Below are 16,083 nucleotides of genomic sequence, written 5' to 3'. Positions count from 1 at the left end.
AGTCAATTTACTTCAGTACTGTACTTAAGTACATATTTTGAGTATCTGTACTTTACTTGAGTATTATTTTAGAGGGGAACTTATTACTTTTACTCCACTACATTTATGAGACAATTATTGTACTTTTTACTCCACTACATTTCTATCAATGCTCTAGTTACTCAATATTTTAGCATTGACGTCAGCTCATGAATCTCTTTTCTGAAATCAGATCCCTAAGACAGTAAATGTGTTTGTAGAGGTGGTAATGATGGCTATAATTCTCCACCTGAGCACACATGTCCATATATTCAGCCCGTGTTAGAGGTTTTTGAAATGAAGAATGATACGTATCGTTTCAAATGTTCTCCCTGTTTCCCACTCTGCTCAAACATACAAACATTCACTGTCCAACCTGAGAAATCGTGTTGAGCTACGTAACATTTGTTTAATTCCAGAAGAACATTTCAAACTAAGTTATCTGTGCTTGGAGTAACTTAGTTGCTGTTTTTATTCCATGGTAGTTTTTAGAGATTTCAAGTAATGGTTTCTAAATAAACAGAATGTAACAGAATGTACTCTTATGTCTTGACTGCACCTATGTATTTTGAAAATGCAACATTTTTAGATATTTTAAAAAGTACTTTGAACACTTAAGTATTTTTAAAAGCAAGTACTTCAATACTTTAACTCAAGTAATAATTTGACGAGCAACTTTCACTTGTATTGGAGTAATATTTGACCTGGAGGATCTATACTTTGACTTAAGTAAGGAAGCTGTGTACTTTTTTCACCACTGAGATCATGTCACCACAAAGAAATCGTGATCACATTCCCCGAGTTTTGGACACATAGACATTTACATTTCATATAATTAATTAGCAGGTGCTACAGAAAATCGATACAATGTCCAGCTTATTTTGCATCAAGTGCTCTCCTCCTGATATAGTGTCCTCACTATGGTAAGTGATTGAGAATGTGAGCAGTGATGGGAACATGTCCAGGATTTACTTTTGCTTTCTTATGTTTAAAATAAAGAAGTTTGGTTGTTCACATGGAGGGACCCCTGACGTTACATGCTAACAATGACTGTTAGATACATTGAATATTAGCAGTTATCGTTAGAATCCCATCAAACAATATAAAGCTTCCTTTCTCATAATAAATATTCAGACACATCTTAAGTAATACAACATGCACAGAATAATCCAACAACAAAGCATGAACGTTAACACTTCCCACTGAGGTGTTGTGAATCAGAAAACGACCCTTATAAGTTAAAGTATTCGGTTTGTTAGACGATGTTATTATAAGTTAGCTATCCAACGTTACTCTGTGGAGATTCAGTATGAGTCAGCTCTTACATTAAAAAAGTTTAAAGATAGTTAGATGACGTTAGCAAGGTTTACTAGCAGTTATGCTAACGTTAGTGAGTTCGGCTCCAATACAGCTTTGATGGCTAACGTTAGCAGATTACCAAAAGTCAAATCTGCAACTTGACACACATTTAAACGCTCACCTGTTCTCGATCCTTTTTTGACTAAAGTGTGTAAGGTAAGCCAGAGGACGAGGTGACTGCTGTGTCTCGTAGTTGTATTGTACAGAGGCTAACAGACCCTCACAGTGAGTCTGTGTCTGTGTGTTACATTTATGTTTGTAGGTTCAGCGCGAGCTAACGAGCTAGCAGAGAGAGCTCCACACACAATGCTCTATCAGGAGGATCATGGCTAAATTAAAAATGGCGGTTTACACATCATAAGATCCGTACTTTACCCTTAAAAAGACACCAGTTCTATGGTTTTGGATCCAAGCGACCGGCTCGAATCACCGTTAGTAATTGTTAGAGAGGGACAGCGTAGCCATGAGTTAGTCCAAACCCCTGTCAAAACCATGGAATAAGTATTTTTGCTTACCTCGAATGCGTGTTACATCTGCTTCTCCATCTTGCACTAGCGAGTGGTAGGGCGGTTTGAATCTCGCGAGATTACCTGCTGCTGCGTTTACCCAGGGTACTCCGAGGAAAACAACGCCACTGCGTTTTCATCTGGAGGAGTGCACAGCTCCTGGTAACTGGTATTTCCAGCTTCACCAGGACTCTCACACGGAAGCACTCAACTCACTCATCAGGCTATAGAAAAATGAATTCAAAGTATTTCTAAAATGAAAGTGTCATAAATGCAATGAGTATAAGGAACTTTTTTAATAACAAGCTGACTGAACTGGGACAGGAGAGGTGTAGCCTATTTACAGCAAAACCATGAATGTCAGGTGAATGTAAGAGTGCAGTAATTTATACAATAATAAACAAAAGTAACTTAACCCTCCTGTTATTTTGCGAGTCAAATTGACCCAACTTAATGTTCAAAAATCAAAAAAATTGAAATTGTTTTTTTTGCTATGAAACTTCTGCTTTGCGTAATTAGCATGAACAACATGTAAAATGAAAATGGTTCATTTTACACATTTGACCCCCCCCCCCTCCGGCATGTTTATATTACATAGATAGTGACCTAGCACGTGGTACGTTGGTCATTATTGTGGTGAGGTTAATTGTTGATGAAGATAATGGAAGGTCTTAAATGGTTTGGTTGCTTCATTGTAGATGTTCCTTATTTTATTATTATAACAAAAAAAATCCTTACTTACTTTTTTGCATTGCCTTTACACTGCTTGGCAGTACCTGCACCCTAATGGACTTGAAGCACTTTATTACTCGTACTGATCTTGTTTCCTATTGTCTGGATCTCTGCTTGTGTTGTTCTTCTCGTATGTATGTCGCTTTGGATAAAAGCGTCATGACATTGTAACATTGTAGATATTGTTTGTTTGTGGGTCAACTTGGCCCAACAGTCAAAGTGGAGGCTAAATAGGGTCAGAATTGTCAAATAATAAATGTTTCTTTGCAACTGTGATACATATTTCACCCCGAACACTTTCCAATGTACATAAAAAAGGTAAAAAAAAACCGAGTGAGTTATCCTCTTTAACTATGATCTGTGAGAATGAAATAACACCAATGCACTAAATCTTGATTCAAATGGTTAATAGGGGAGTTTATAATGTGATGTTTATGGGGATTTTTTTGGGTTCTGACAATTTTGAATTATCAAATATGCCTCATTAAGTTGACCCAGGAACATTATTGCTGTCCCTAAGAAACGAACATAACAGGAGCGTTAAGAAGATACCAACATTTATATTATTTGAGAGGTAGAACAAGAATTTATTTGTTCTTTCATTGAAGTAAATGAGTAAGTCTAGATGTGTTTAACACATCGCCACAATATTTTTGTTATTAAATAATTTAATATAAAAAAGCTATGTGAATGTCATACCCTAAACTAGATTAGTTACCAAACAGAAAACCAAGTGGTGATTTGGTGAGAGTATAATAAATCTTAACAATAACAAAGACATTTTGCCAAAGTTGTATTTTATCTTTTCCAGGTCGTATTTAAACATTAATCATGTTTAAAAACACATAGTACACACCAACACAAGAGTGAATATTGACAGTAATTAATATAAAACTAAATGGATGAAATAAAACAAGGGCATTTATTTCAAAACACTACCACTATTACATGGACAAGACAACTTGACAAACTATGAATGACAATTACTGAGTACAAATATAAAAAATGAACTATTTCAGATATTTTCCAAATACAGCAATGTATCATGTACAAGTTATTTTACGAAAGATTTCAAAGTTTTGGAACTATAAAAGAACTTAAATTACAACATATATTTACATGTTAATCAATTTTCTGCACCTTCACAATGTTGTCACATGGTTAATTCTACACTTCTGACAAAATGATCACTAGTACATTCTGCGGTAAGAAAGCATATCTCTAGATCTGTCCCAAGAATACTGCAAACTCTTGGGACGCAAATTATGGCAACTTGCAGGAAACTAGTCACTTCATCTCAATACTTTCTGCTCTTTAAATGTAAGTATATAAATTACAAATATTACAAATATTTACAATGACAACTTAAATCGTAAAAATTCTGACAAAGTAATGGCTAGAACTTTTATACAGATAGTAAGTAGTTTGAAAGAAATGCAGTCGAGACAAAGATGACTGATGAAAAACACTGGGTTAAAAAAGGCGAAGAGATGGAAAGATGCTGCTTTGTTAAATAAATATGTTCGGAATAAATATAGTCATATGATGGAACTCTTGGCATTGGTTGAGTGCTTTTTAAAATGTATATAGATACAGTATATGATGGTATTTGTGTTCCTTAAACAGTGAAAAATTACTTAAATTAAATGAATCCATGTGGCATACTGGCAGATGAGCACAGGCATACAAGTGAATTTTATTAAATTTTTTACTGTGTAAAGATTGTTGTCCTGTTATCATCATACCACACAATAATGTGTTTTATGAGTTAACAGACAACTAAATAGAAAAATATTACCACATGAGAGTGTGGGGGATTATGTAACAGACGGAACATTTTACCCTACTAGAAAATGTGTTGAGTTACTTTCCCTTTTAAAAAATTCAGATGGACCGTGAATGTTTAGTTTTTTCCGGCATAAATGGAGACACTGAACTGATAAAACCAACTGTGTTTTCTGTTCAAACTATTGAAAGGGTGCACTCACACAAGACCGGCTGCCATGACCGCACTGAAATATGATTGTCCACCATATGCTGGTATGAAAGTTTAGACCTCGAGTAGAGGATGTATGTCAAGGAGAAAATACCAATTTTATTTGGACTAAATTATTCATTATGTTATTATTCATTCATCATGTATATTGATTATGCAATGCAGCAATAAGAGGGGTTGCGTGTCATGTCCACATTGCCTATGCATGAGCAACTGTTCAATGCTGAAGCCCACCTCTTCCAAACATGCCAGGGCCAAGGAAGTATGTTTGCCTGAGCATGGTATAGAGCACACACACTGTACTGGTCAAACAAACTGGACGGCACGGATTGCATAGCGTGAGTGCGCCCTAAGTCGAGTTAAACCAATGTCCACCTGTCATTTTGTAACGCATATAACACATCCAATTGCCGATTTGATGTTGTATGTTGCATCTAGCATATTTCAGTGAATGTATTCAAGTCACACATTTGCCTTTCAAAAAACTGTTTTTGTGGATATGGAGAAGTGGAGCTCCAAAACAGGTGGCAGGTGGGAGTTCCCTGCCAGGGTAACTGACGTATGACAAGTTAAAGTGAGGTTCAATATCAAGTGAAAACAGTAAACAAATTTATCTAGAGTACAAAATATAGATCACTACCTCTATTTCCTTTAGATTACCTTTTGCAAAGCCTTTTTTTTTCATTCCACCTTAGAAGTCTTCAGCCTTATTTCAAACATCCCTCACAAGAGAAGTTTGCCATTGCGGTGAATTTTCAAAATTTTTCCAAGTCTCTGTTTTGCAGTCGCAAGTCCTTTCTTTGGACGTTTTCCTGAATTGAAGTGAAAAGGGAAAAGGCATGAGAACACTTGCTGTCGCAGGGATAGACGATTATGCTGTGAACAATTGACATCTCTGCTCACCTTGACCGACTCCCATAGCGCCTTGGCTGGCTAAACCTGCCGGGGACACGCTGGAGTGAGGGCTGCTGTTCTGTGGAGATAGTGAAGGGCGGCGTGACGTAAGGAATACACCAGGGGCCATAGCTCCACTGCCCCTCGGGCCTCCAGGACCAAATGGTCCCGGCCCTGCTGTATACTCATGGTCCAACAGACTAGCGGAGAAATAATCCATCCTTCTGTCTGGGCTAAAGTCTGGAGCAGACTCTGGAGCAGGTGGTGGTGAGGGTGGGGCTGGCTCTGTCTGAACAGGGGGAGGAGTGACCACAGGAGCAGGAGGACGCTGCTTCTTCGTGTACTTCCTTTTGGTGGGCTTCTGCTGCTCCTTGATCATAACCAGTAAAAACATGACAAGAGTGATCATTTTATCTAGACATGCTTCGACTCTACATTATTCACTGGGCACATGCTGTGAAGATTTTTGATTCAACTTACTTGTTGTGCCAGCTTTGCAGCAGCTGCAGCAAGTCCAGTTTCTACTGATGCGACTCTGGCCCCCTCCCTTGCTGGACGCTCTTGTTTGGGAAGGGTGGGCATCACCCTGGCTGTGAGCGAAAAGAAAATATTGAGTGATCATCAATCATGCAATAAATCAAATCTTATCCTTCTAGCTGTTGTGTTTTCCCTCAGGTACCTTTTGGGCTCCAAGGTGTGTCATCCCAGTTTTTCTTTCTCTTCATCTTAGCCTTGTTAGCATGGTCCTCCTCATCAGACTCCAGGGATGGGTAAACTTAAACAAACATTTCATGACAATAATTTAGCATTGGCTTGATAAGTCAAAGCTATTAACTGAAGTTATCTGACTAACTTGTAAATCAGCAGGTATGAGTCACTGAGTGTATTTCTCACCGTAGTCTGAATCCTTAAAACAGGTTCCCAGAGTCTCCTGCTCATCTGGACTCTCCTCGTCGCTAAGATGACGGGCTGGCCGTTTGATAGGCCGTTTTCCAGGCCGCTGGATAACAGGTTTCTTCTCAGCACTTCCTGTCTTTTTAACCCCTCCAGTGACCCATACAGCCCTGCCACCTTTTTCCTTGACTTTCCCTAGTCCTTCTGTCAGGCCTCCAGAGATAGATAAAGGGGATGAAGACGAGGAAGATGAAGATGAGGAGGGCGGGTTGGCCATGGACAGCATACCTTGGATTGCATCACGGGTACTGGGAGAGGCTGGTGCTTCCTCACTGAGTAAAAAAACAAAATTGAGCAATCACTCACTAAACTCAAACATAATCTTATAATCGAGTGTCCCGACAGAGCAGCTGTAAATATATGATCTAGGCACATTTTTAAGGTTACAGTGTGAGACATTTATCCCCGGGTAGGTTCCTGCAATGTCTTGAACTCAAGTCAACGCCTAAACTCAAATGTCAGTGTGAAATGTATAAAATACTTGATCCAGTGATCAAAGATATCTAACCTGAGCGCTGCTGAGTCCAAGCCCGCCACCTGCTTGCTGGCCTTCAACAGGTCCAGAATGCCTCCTGCACCACCCTTCACCCCGTGGGCAGCGAGTGCCTCTTCGTCTGTGGTGTAATCCTCCTAAAGCCACATGCATTAATAAGCCATTGTTATGCCTGAATAACAGTTTTCAATCATAAGTGAAGTCAAATAAATTCTGATGACATCTCTTAACTAACTTGTACTTGCTACTACATCTTATACTTTAAAGTTAGCATCGACATGGGGCTTCAGAAAACCTCACTGTTATTTCAGTGTAACCTCACCTCAATGTCAAAGTCTACCTCTCCAGGCTCCCTGATGCGATTCGGGTCCGAGCAGGGTTTGGCTCTGGGCAGCTTCCTGGGAAGACCTGATGGCAGATTTGAACTTTAATTACAGCAACAGGATGGCTTTGAAATCAGACTTAACAGGTAAGACATTTGGCTGTTGGTTTAAAAAACTTAATAGCTATAGGGATCTTTCATGGATTTCTCTAGCATAATCAAGGTAAAGAAAACGATTTATTTCAGAGCAACACATTGTATTCAGAGTAGTGTTTCTCACCGCTCATTTTCTTTTTCTTGTTAGCTCCCGCAGGCTTACGTCGTGGAGGAGGGGTCTCGTCAATCTGCAGCTCATCCTCAGACTCCAAGTCAGACAGACTGGATCCCTCCATGGCAAGATGTTTGTACTTTCCAGCACTTCCTGCACCATTACTACTTCCATCCTTCTTACTAAAAACAGATGATCAGCAGGTAAACACCAAAACCTTTGATAGGATCCTTCCATCATACAATAATAGGAACACCACAAGAAGCTGCAGAGCTTACCCTTGGATTTTTCCATTGGTCAGAACAAGTTTCAGTTTGCTTTTATTAATCTTCCCTTCAAACTCCTCTAAAGGCAGCTCCAACTGCAGGGACAAAAGAGAATTGCAAACAAAGATGAGGATGAAAACTTTACAAGGAAAAACACGTGGCCAAGCATTGCAACATATCCACAAAATTCGGATAACATTTTACCTTGCTCTCATTTTTGGATTTGCCAGGCTGAAATTTTTTGAGTGTATGTTTTGTGTGGATCTCAATGAGATCCAGTTCTCCTGCCTCCGCTTTGAGCAGCCCTTTCTGACTTTTTTTCTTGGTTCCAGGGGGGCCAAGACCCCCTAAGACTTCCTTGGGCTTGGGCCCCTTCTTTTTTCCAGGAGGGCGTCCTGAATTCTGTGAAGCAGTCAGGGGAGCTTTAGAGAGTGGCGAGCCAGGAAACTGAGGTCCAGTACGGCCAATGTTTTGCTGGAAGATATCCTATGAATAAAGAAATGTGATATTTGGTCAGTAAATCTGCAAAAAAACAACATTTTTATACACACAAAAAAAAAAAACATGCATACATTTTGAAGAATTTACCTCAACCAGACGAATCTCTTTGGCCAGGTCCTTCACGAGTGTCTGAGTATTGATGGTTTCTGGAATTTCCACTTCATGCTCTGCTAAAGCCTGTGTGTGAGGAGAACAAGATCAATCATCTTACATAATATTTGTATACTAAAAGCTGATTTATACTTTAAGGATTTTCTGATTATTTATTTATTTGTTTTTGTTTTTAAATTCAAAAGGAGAAGTTTGACAGTAATTTCAGTGATGTGATTTCTCATGTGTTCAAGTATTTCTGGCAAAATTCAATACACTCATTGCTGACAGTTTAGGCTCAGCCAGTATCCAGTTAGCTTAGCTTTACAATCACAATCAGTTTAAAATGCAAAGTATGTGAAGATCATATTAATGTATCTATTTGTATAAGTATGTGTATAGTACAAAGCAGGCAGGATTAAAATCAACAGTAACTGTGTGCAACGTTTTTTAAGATTTAAAAATGTATCCTCTTAAATGGAAGCAATTGGATTTATTGACGTAGCAAGGCTGTTGACAAAGTATAACTGATTCAATTTTGCATCGGAGTGATGGGCTGCTGAAAAAAAAAATGCTCTTGAGTCTGGTTATTTTTGAGTTCACAGCTCTGCAGCACTCACCAGTGGTGCAAAGTTGGCATATGTTGTGACTGGGGAGATATGTCTTTAAAAGTACTACTTTACCTTTCTTTGTACAGATAATATTTTTATTTCTATTTTTATTTAGAATTTTTGGATTTGTGTTTAGGTTTATATATTTATTGTCCTTTCTGTCTTGCTGTGTCCTTTCTGTCTTGTTGTGTCCTTACTGTCTTGCTGTGTCCTTACTGTCTTGTTGTGTCCTTACTGTCTTGTTGTGTCCTTACTGTCTTGTTGTGTCCTTACTGTCTTGTTGTGTCCTTACTGTCTTGCTGTGTCCTTACTGTCTTGTTGTGTCCTTACTGTCTTGTTGTGTCCTTACTGTCTTGTTGTGTCCTTACTGTCTTGTTGTGTCCTTACTGTCTTGCTGTGTCCTTACTGTCTTGTTGTGTCCTTACTGTCTTGTTGTGTCCTTACTGACTTGTTGTGTCCTTACTGTCTTGTTGTGTCCTTACTGTCTTGCTGTGTCCTTACTGTCTTGTTGTGTCCTTACTGTCTTGTTGTGTCCTTACTGTCTTGTTGTGTCCTTACTGTCTTGTTGTGTCCTTACTGTCTTGTTGTGTCCTTACTGACTTGTTGTGTCCTGACTGTCTGGTTGTAGCCTTACTGTCTCGTCTTGTCCTTACTATCTTGTTGTGCCCCCACTGTCCTGTCCTGTCGTGTCCTTACTGTCTTGTTGTGTCCTCACTGTCTTGTTGTAGCTATACTGTCTTGTTGTAGCCTGACTGTCTTGTTGTGTCCTTACTGACTTGTTGTGTCCTGACTGTGTGGTTGTAGCCTTACTGTCTTGTCTTGTCCTTACTATCTTGTTGTGCCCCCACTGTCCTGTCCTGTTGTGTCCTTACTGTCTTGTTGTGTCCATACTGTCTTGTTGTGTCCATACTGTCTTGTTGTGTCCATACTGTCTTGTTGTAGCCTTACTGTCTTGTCTTGTCCTTACTATCTTGTTGTGCCCCCACTGTCCTGTCCTGTCGTGTCCTTACTGTCTTATTGTGTCCTTACTGTTTTGTTCTGTCTTGTTGTGTCCTTACTGTCTTGTTGTTAAGTACCAGTGTTCCATTTACCACGTCAAATTCCTTGTGTGTGCGAACTCACTTGGCAATAAAGCTTTCTTGAATCTTGAATCTTGAATCTTATGGGTTAGCTGTGTTTTTTGCTTTTCCCTTTTTCAAATGTCACTTTGTTGAGTTATTGAAGTTAACCTATGATTCTATGTAATAATAAAAACAATGAAGCTGCTGCACCTGTAATCTATTTGTTACACCTTCCACATTGTATAAAATGATTAACTATGTAAAGAAACAATAAAGACATGACATTCACAAACAATGACATTCTGCCTACTTCTTTACGGGTCCAGCCGCGGAAGGCATTGTTCAAGGCCTTAGCTCCGTGAACCAGGTAAGTGGCAGGATGTCTTCGGTTTTCTCTCAGACCTGGGGGTCAGAATAACAAAAATGACAAACAGTCAACACTGTCCACTCCAAAAATTCACATCAAGACATTACACAAATATTGACATCTGTTAAACTTTCTTACCTCTGAAGGTGTCAAGAAGGTGCTTTCCAACATACCAGCACACAGTCTCAAAGTTGGGAAATCTGAACAAGTCTGCTGTGCTTAATCTCTTCTCTATTTCATATGCCCTATACATGGTGACAAAGAAGAGGGAGAATAAGACACACATGGTCAAACACAAAGCAACTGGCCATAACCATTTCTAATACCACAAAGAAGTAACTGTCCATGGGGTATATGTTCATGAAGCAATGAATAATTCAGGGGCCAACACTTTCTTGAGTGGAATCATGTTTTAGATTGCAGTGTGTCGTAAGAGTCATGAAGGTTAGACAATTAACAAAGAGCCAGTGTAAGGGGGCTGTGGTATTGGGACATACGGTTAGAGAGATTTGTCGGTAATAAGGATTGTCCAGATGTTTTTATAAGGAACATTTTCTGATTTCTGTATGTAACTGCTTTAAAACAATAAGAAGGTCAAATCAATTCTTAATTTCAACTCCCTCTCATTATTTATTTCCCTTAGGCATCAAGCAAAAAGGGCTTCAACAACATAACTGAACTTGAAACTAACCGAAGCTGCATGTCAATGTTAAGACTATGCAAGAAGTTTCCTCCAAAGGCCAGACAGTCCACTGGAGTCAGCACAGCATGAATCCATCCTAAAAGACAAGAACATGAAAAAGGGGGTAACATTAATTGATTGTTCCACAACTAAAACCATATACTAACACAGCAACAACAACCAAAAATAACAGCTTACCTGTTGGAATAAACAAGGTGTTTCCCTGTTTGACGGAGCATTTGTAACACATATCAACCTGGTCTCCAAAGAACATCTCATTCTGGTTAGATGAAGAACTCCACCGCTCAAAAAGTGACAAATTTGCTTGAGTTGGGGAAATCAGGTAGAAGATCTTCTCGCCCTGAATAGACAATGAGGGAAATTCTTAATAAAAAATATAATTTAAGTGATAAATAAGAAAGAACATAATGTGTTGCTGTCCCTCTATAAGAACAGAAAAATAATGTTTCTTCTTACTCTCAGGACATGGTACCACACTGAGGTTCCTCCAAAGTCAATGTGAAAGTCTGTATAGCTGTCCTTTACTCCCATTAGGCAGTACTTCTGCACATTGGGCCGTTCAAATACTGACTCTTCAGGCCAGAGGTTTTCAACCCATGACAGTTTCCTCACAATCTTTGGAGTCTCCACCAAGTTTGAAAGCCTAAAAAAATAATAATAATAATTGCTTTAATCATCAAAACATCAGATCTATCACAACAAAACTTTCCCGAACCTATAAAGTTTTTTGTTTTCTTTTTTTGACATAAACTGAATCTGATGTTAAGAAATATTAAAGAAAACACTACATCAAAGTGAAACTTCAGGGTACCTCGTCTCAGAGAACTCCAGGCTGATTACATTCAGCACTCTGTCTCTGTTGGGGCTGTTGTAGTATTCAGCGAAGTCTCCCAAACGCATCTTCATATCACTTTGGCGGGACACATCAATAACATCGATCTCTTTGTCTGCACCTAGAATTAGAACAAAATCAACAAGTTTCAGCAGAGTGTTGATGACATAGTTATCAAATTCAGCACAACATTAAAATATTTCAAATTTCCCATGACACATTTATTGTCTTTAAGGAGGGTAAAGTAAGGCTTATTTATTTAACCTAAAATGTGTCAAACCTTACCAATATAGTGCTCTACATCCGTGACGCCAAAAGATGCAGGAGGGAGGGTCATGCCGAGGCCATCTCTCCTCAGCACCATGACGGGAACACTGAATGAATGCTCTTCCAGAAACTCAACTGTCAGCTGGGCCCCAGATGGTTTCAGCAAGACTTCATCCGCACTGTCAGAGAAATACAGTCAGACATATACATAGGTTTTGCTTTGGGATTGCAGAGTAAAAAAAATAAACAGGCCTGAAAATCATTGTAGTGTAAGGCATAGGCCTTCCCAACAAATCTAAACATGGAAACTGTAACATCAAATTAAAGAAACAAAAAAACACACACAGGGTTCATGAGGTTTGGCAAAGTGAAGCATGTGTGCAATCAATTCAACAATATAACAACATGATGCCATCAGTTGTAATAACAAAACAATATGACAAGTGTACACTAAAACCATTACATCACCCAGTTATAACCATGTTTTCATATTTTTATTAAAAAATGGGAGAGATTTACTTTGGGAAGGTGCGGCTCCGTAGTTCTCTGACAAACTGTACACTGCCGGTCTTGACAGGTCGACTTGGATCTCTTGTTCCAGCAGAACCTCCATCTGTTTGCTTGTTACCTCCGCGGCGTTTACGCACTGAAGACAAAAAAGGCACCAGAACTTTAAGTTTTTAAAAAGTCATCCAAAAACTTCAACACAATCTTAAAAAAGCAATACTTAAAAAAAAGGTAACACATGAACCTAATCCAAGCATGCTGTGGACCAAGGCGTGAGCAATCAACTTCCACTGTTTTAGGTGGTAGTTAGCCATATAATAATAATAATAATAATAATAATAATAATAATAATACATTTTATTTAAAGGCACCTTTCTCTGCACTCAAGGACTCCGCACAGATATATATATCTATCTATATATATATATATATATATATATCTATATCTATATCTATATATATATATATATATATATATATATATATATAAATACACGAATTTACATTATAGGAAACTAAATCAAAATCAAAATGAAAACAATATAAACTGACGAAGTGGTAAGGAAATACCACAACTTGTTGTATTTGAACAACTATTCTGCACAGAACATTACTATTTGTACATGTTTGCTGATTTATACCTATATTTTATTTATTTTATATTATTATTCTGATTATTTCAAACCTGTTGGTTTACCATTGTTGATGTTGTTTTTATGTAGTTGCTGTCACTGTGGTTATTATGTATATATATATATGTATGTTTCTACTTGTCCGTCTCACTGTACAACAGGTATGCAGGTGGGAAGTTGGGGGAGAGGGATGTTCTTGTTCATGTACAGTTGTGCTCATAAGTTTACATACCCTGACAGAACTTGTGGTTTTTTATGGGGCATTTTTCAGAGACTATAAATGATAAGAGAAAATCTATTTTTTTCACTCATGGTTAGTGGTTGGGTGAAGCAAATTTTTTATCAAGCAACTGTGTTCACTCTTTTTATATCATAAAGACCACATAAACTACCCAAGAAACCATAGATTCTGTCGGATATGTACACTTATGAGCACAACTGTATGTTTAGAAAAACAAAACAAAAATCATTGTATCAAACTACACTGTGATTTAAACCTGCTTTTTGAAAAAAAAAAAATGTAAAAAAAAAAATGTAAAAAAAAAAGGTAACTTACTGACGGATGGCCCATGTGAGACCTGACAGTTCGGGCAGTGATAAAGATCGATCTCAGCTGCTTTGTCCTCCTCTACTCCAACACAGCTACACATAAAAAAGTCTGGAGTCAGAGTTTGCACAGAATACAGAACACCTACAGCAATCATACAACGAAGACAAGACATTTAACCATCATAAAATAATTAATATTCAATTTGCATGAAAAACAGACAACAGTATGAGCAATGCAATGTTAAATATTAAATGGCCTACCTTCCATGAAACCAGTCTTGACAGATGTCACACTCAATCATGAAACGTGTCACATCGTATGGAAGGCGACACAAGCAGTACACTGGCACTGAAGCCATGTTGAGTCCGTTTGTCTAAACTAGCTTTTAACACTTGTTAACGTTGAGAAGGTAAAATATATATTCAGATGTGAGGGACCAAAGCACTGAATGGTTACTGATTTTACAGTAATTTAACTGCTAATGTTTCACTGAACTCCAAGTTCATCTATTCACTTGCAGATTCCTGAAACACATGCTCGCTGGGATTCATTCTGGAGCCTGTAGAGATAAAGGAGAAGAGAAAACGTGTTGATAGCTCACCGTGTGAATGTGAAATGACAGCATCAAAACTGCAATTAAAAGCTGAAAAGAATATAATTTAAGGACTGAGATATAACACAAGATTCAAGCTAAACCCTGCTTCCATAGTCCAGGTTGTAATGTTGTGAGGGAGCAGGAGAACTTTACTGAAACTAGATGTTTTGGTAGCATAACAATGCACAACATATGTATTATTTACAGAATCAAACTAAATAACATTATCGCACATGAATAATGAGAGAGGCAAAGCTCGCCGTAATTGTTTTACCTAGATTTTTTCTCAAAAATATATAAATTAAGTTACTTAAAGTATTGTTTGTTGATAGCATTAGCTAATTGACAGGTCGTATCGTTAGCTCTCTGTTTGTAAACATGCTATTCCTCGTTTAGCACGTAGGCTAACATTAGCCATGTTAGCCAACCATGTAGCTACACTAAGCATTTAAGACGCTAAGTTTAACTTCCACAAGAAACACTTGGTGCAATTCATTTGGTGTTTAAACTCCGAATAAACTGTGTATGCACATAACATAGTTAATTCATTGTAGTCGCACTAACACGCGTTGTTTGCGAGCAAAATGTATATTTAAACGGAGGGAACTCACCGACATCAAGCTGCGGCAGGCCAAGCATCCAAAAGCGGGTTTAATCCTACGCAAGCTCGGGGGCAGCTGCGGCCTTATTATGCAACGTAAATTAAAGGCAATTTGCTTTACCACATTTTTGTTTATCAGTTCCGTTATGCCCGAATTTAAAGGCTAGGCCCTGAATTTCAAAGTGGAGCAGAAACTAAAACCTGCAGAGAATCATACGAGCAGAATAACTACAAATAACGGCGTAATAAACTACATCAACGCCATTTCAAAGGCTGTAGCGTCAGACCGTTGTTCGTCGCTTTTGTTGCTGTTGACAGAACAATAAAGTTGGAGACAGTCAAATGCGGAGTCGCGTTCAGGAACAAGACGTTGCAGAACGTTCATTCAGGAACATAGTGACAGAAACACAATATTCCAAAGAAATGCAGAAGCCTGCAAAGTACATTGGGTGTAAATAAAGAAATAAACAACAAAGTAAAATATCTTTATTTAAACTCGAAAATCATTCAGAGCGAAGCCCTCATTTACAATGACGTCGAGCATATAAATTAAAACATTAAAATACATGACAAGCAAATAAAAGTTAAAACCTTAAAATCTCCTCCAAGAATCGCCACCTTAACCTGGTGAAGGAGTGAACCCGGGAGCTGTGTTGTCGGGGGCATTCGCCCCTGGTAGGGTCTCCCAAGGCAAATTGGATGGAGCCGCCACCCTGTGGACCCACCACTCGCAGGGCTAGGCATGGGGGTTGGGTGCGAAGGAGGCTGGGTGGCTTACCTCCACGCACTGCTCTGGTTCTGGAACCAAACTCCTGGAGAGGGGCTGGTCTCTCTCCTATTCCGGAGTTGCTCAGGGGGAGAGGCGCCGGGCGGGTGTGGGGATACTCACAAGCCCCCGGCTGAGCGCCTCGATATTGGAGTTTTCCCCGGGGGGCGAGAGGGTCGCCTCCCTGCAACT

General features: G+C 38.8%; 1 protein-coding gene and 1 long non-coding RNA gene across 2 annotated transcripts; one reads left to right on the top strand and one right to left on the bottom strand.

Moving 5' to 3' along the window:
• Nucleotides 1–3,395: 3,395 nt before the first annotated feature.
• On the bottom strand, nucleotides 3,396–15,447 carry phf8 (PHD finger protein 8). Its single transcript, XM_034696199.1, has 22 exons — nucleotides 15,136–15,447; nucleotides 14,190–14,488; nucleotides 13,936–14,021; nucleotides 12,760–12,886; nucleotides 12,259–12,419; nucleotides 11,953–12,094; nucleotides 11,598–11,784; nucleotides 11,319–11,481; nucleotides 11,130–11,217; nucleotides 10,577–10,683; nucleotides 10,382–10,473; nucleotides 8,397–8,486; nucleotides 8,013–8,294; nucleotides 7,821–7,903; nucleotides 7,555–7,724; nucleotides 7,275–7,360; nucleotides 6,968–7,089; nucleotides 6,400–6,731; nucleotides 6,185–6,280; nucleotides 5,986–6,095; nucleotides 5,515–5,875; nucleotides 3,396–5,423 (listed from the first exon to the last, which is right to left on the bottom strand). Exons 2-22 carry the CDS (start codon nucleotides 14,285–14,287, stop codon nucleotides 5,335–5,337), a joined length of 3,072 nt encoding a protein of 1,023 aa, XP_034552090.1. The 5' UTR covers nucleotides 14,288–14,488; nucleotides 15,136–15,447; the 3' UTR covers nucleotides 3,396–5,334.
• LOC117821720 lies at nucleotides 7,585–8,402 on the top strand. Its single transcript, XR_004633022.1, has 2 exons — nucleotides 7,585–7,745; nucleotides 7,894–8,402. It is a non-coding gene; the product is annotated as an uncharacterized LOC117821720 (long non-coding RNA).
• Nucleotides 15,448–16,083: the final 636 nt, after the last annotated feature.

The sequence above is a fragment of the Notolabrus celidotus genome, chromosome 11 (assembly GCF_009762535.1).
Source record: "Notolabrus celidotus isolate fNotCel1 chromosome 11, fNotCel1.pri, whole genome shotgun sequence".
NCBI classification, from domain to species: Eukaryota; Metazoa; Chordata; class Actinopteri; order Labriformes; family Labridae; genus Notolabrus; species Notolabrus celidotus.
Note: the sequence above shows the minus strand (reverse complement) of the source record. Positions and strands in the feature narration are given on the sequence as shown.

Coding starts and splice junctions, on each gene's coding strand:
- phf8 (XM_034696199.1), bottom strand. CDS start 14,287: ATGGCTTCAGTGCCAGTGTACTGCTTGTGTCGCCTTCCATACGATGTG. Junction 12,420..12,759: donor CGGAGCCGCACCTTCCCAAA/GTAAATCTCTCC, acceptor TTTCTCTGACAG/TGCGGATGAAGTCTTGCTGA. Junction 7,725..7,820: donor ACCAATGGAAAAATCCAAGG/GTAAGCTCTGCA, acceptor ATCTGTTTTTAG/TAAGAAGGATGGAAGTAGTA.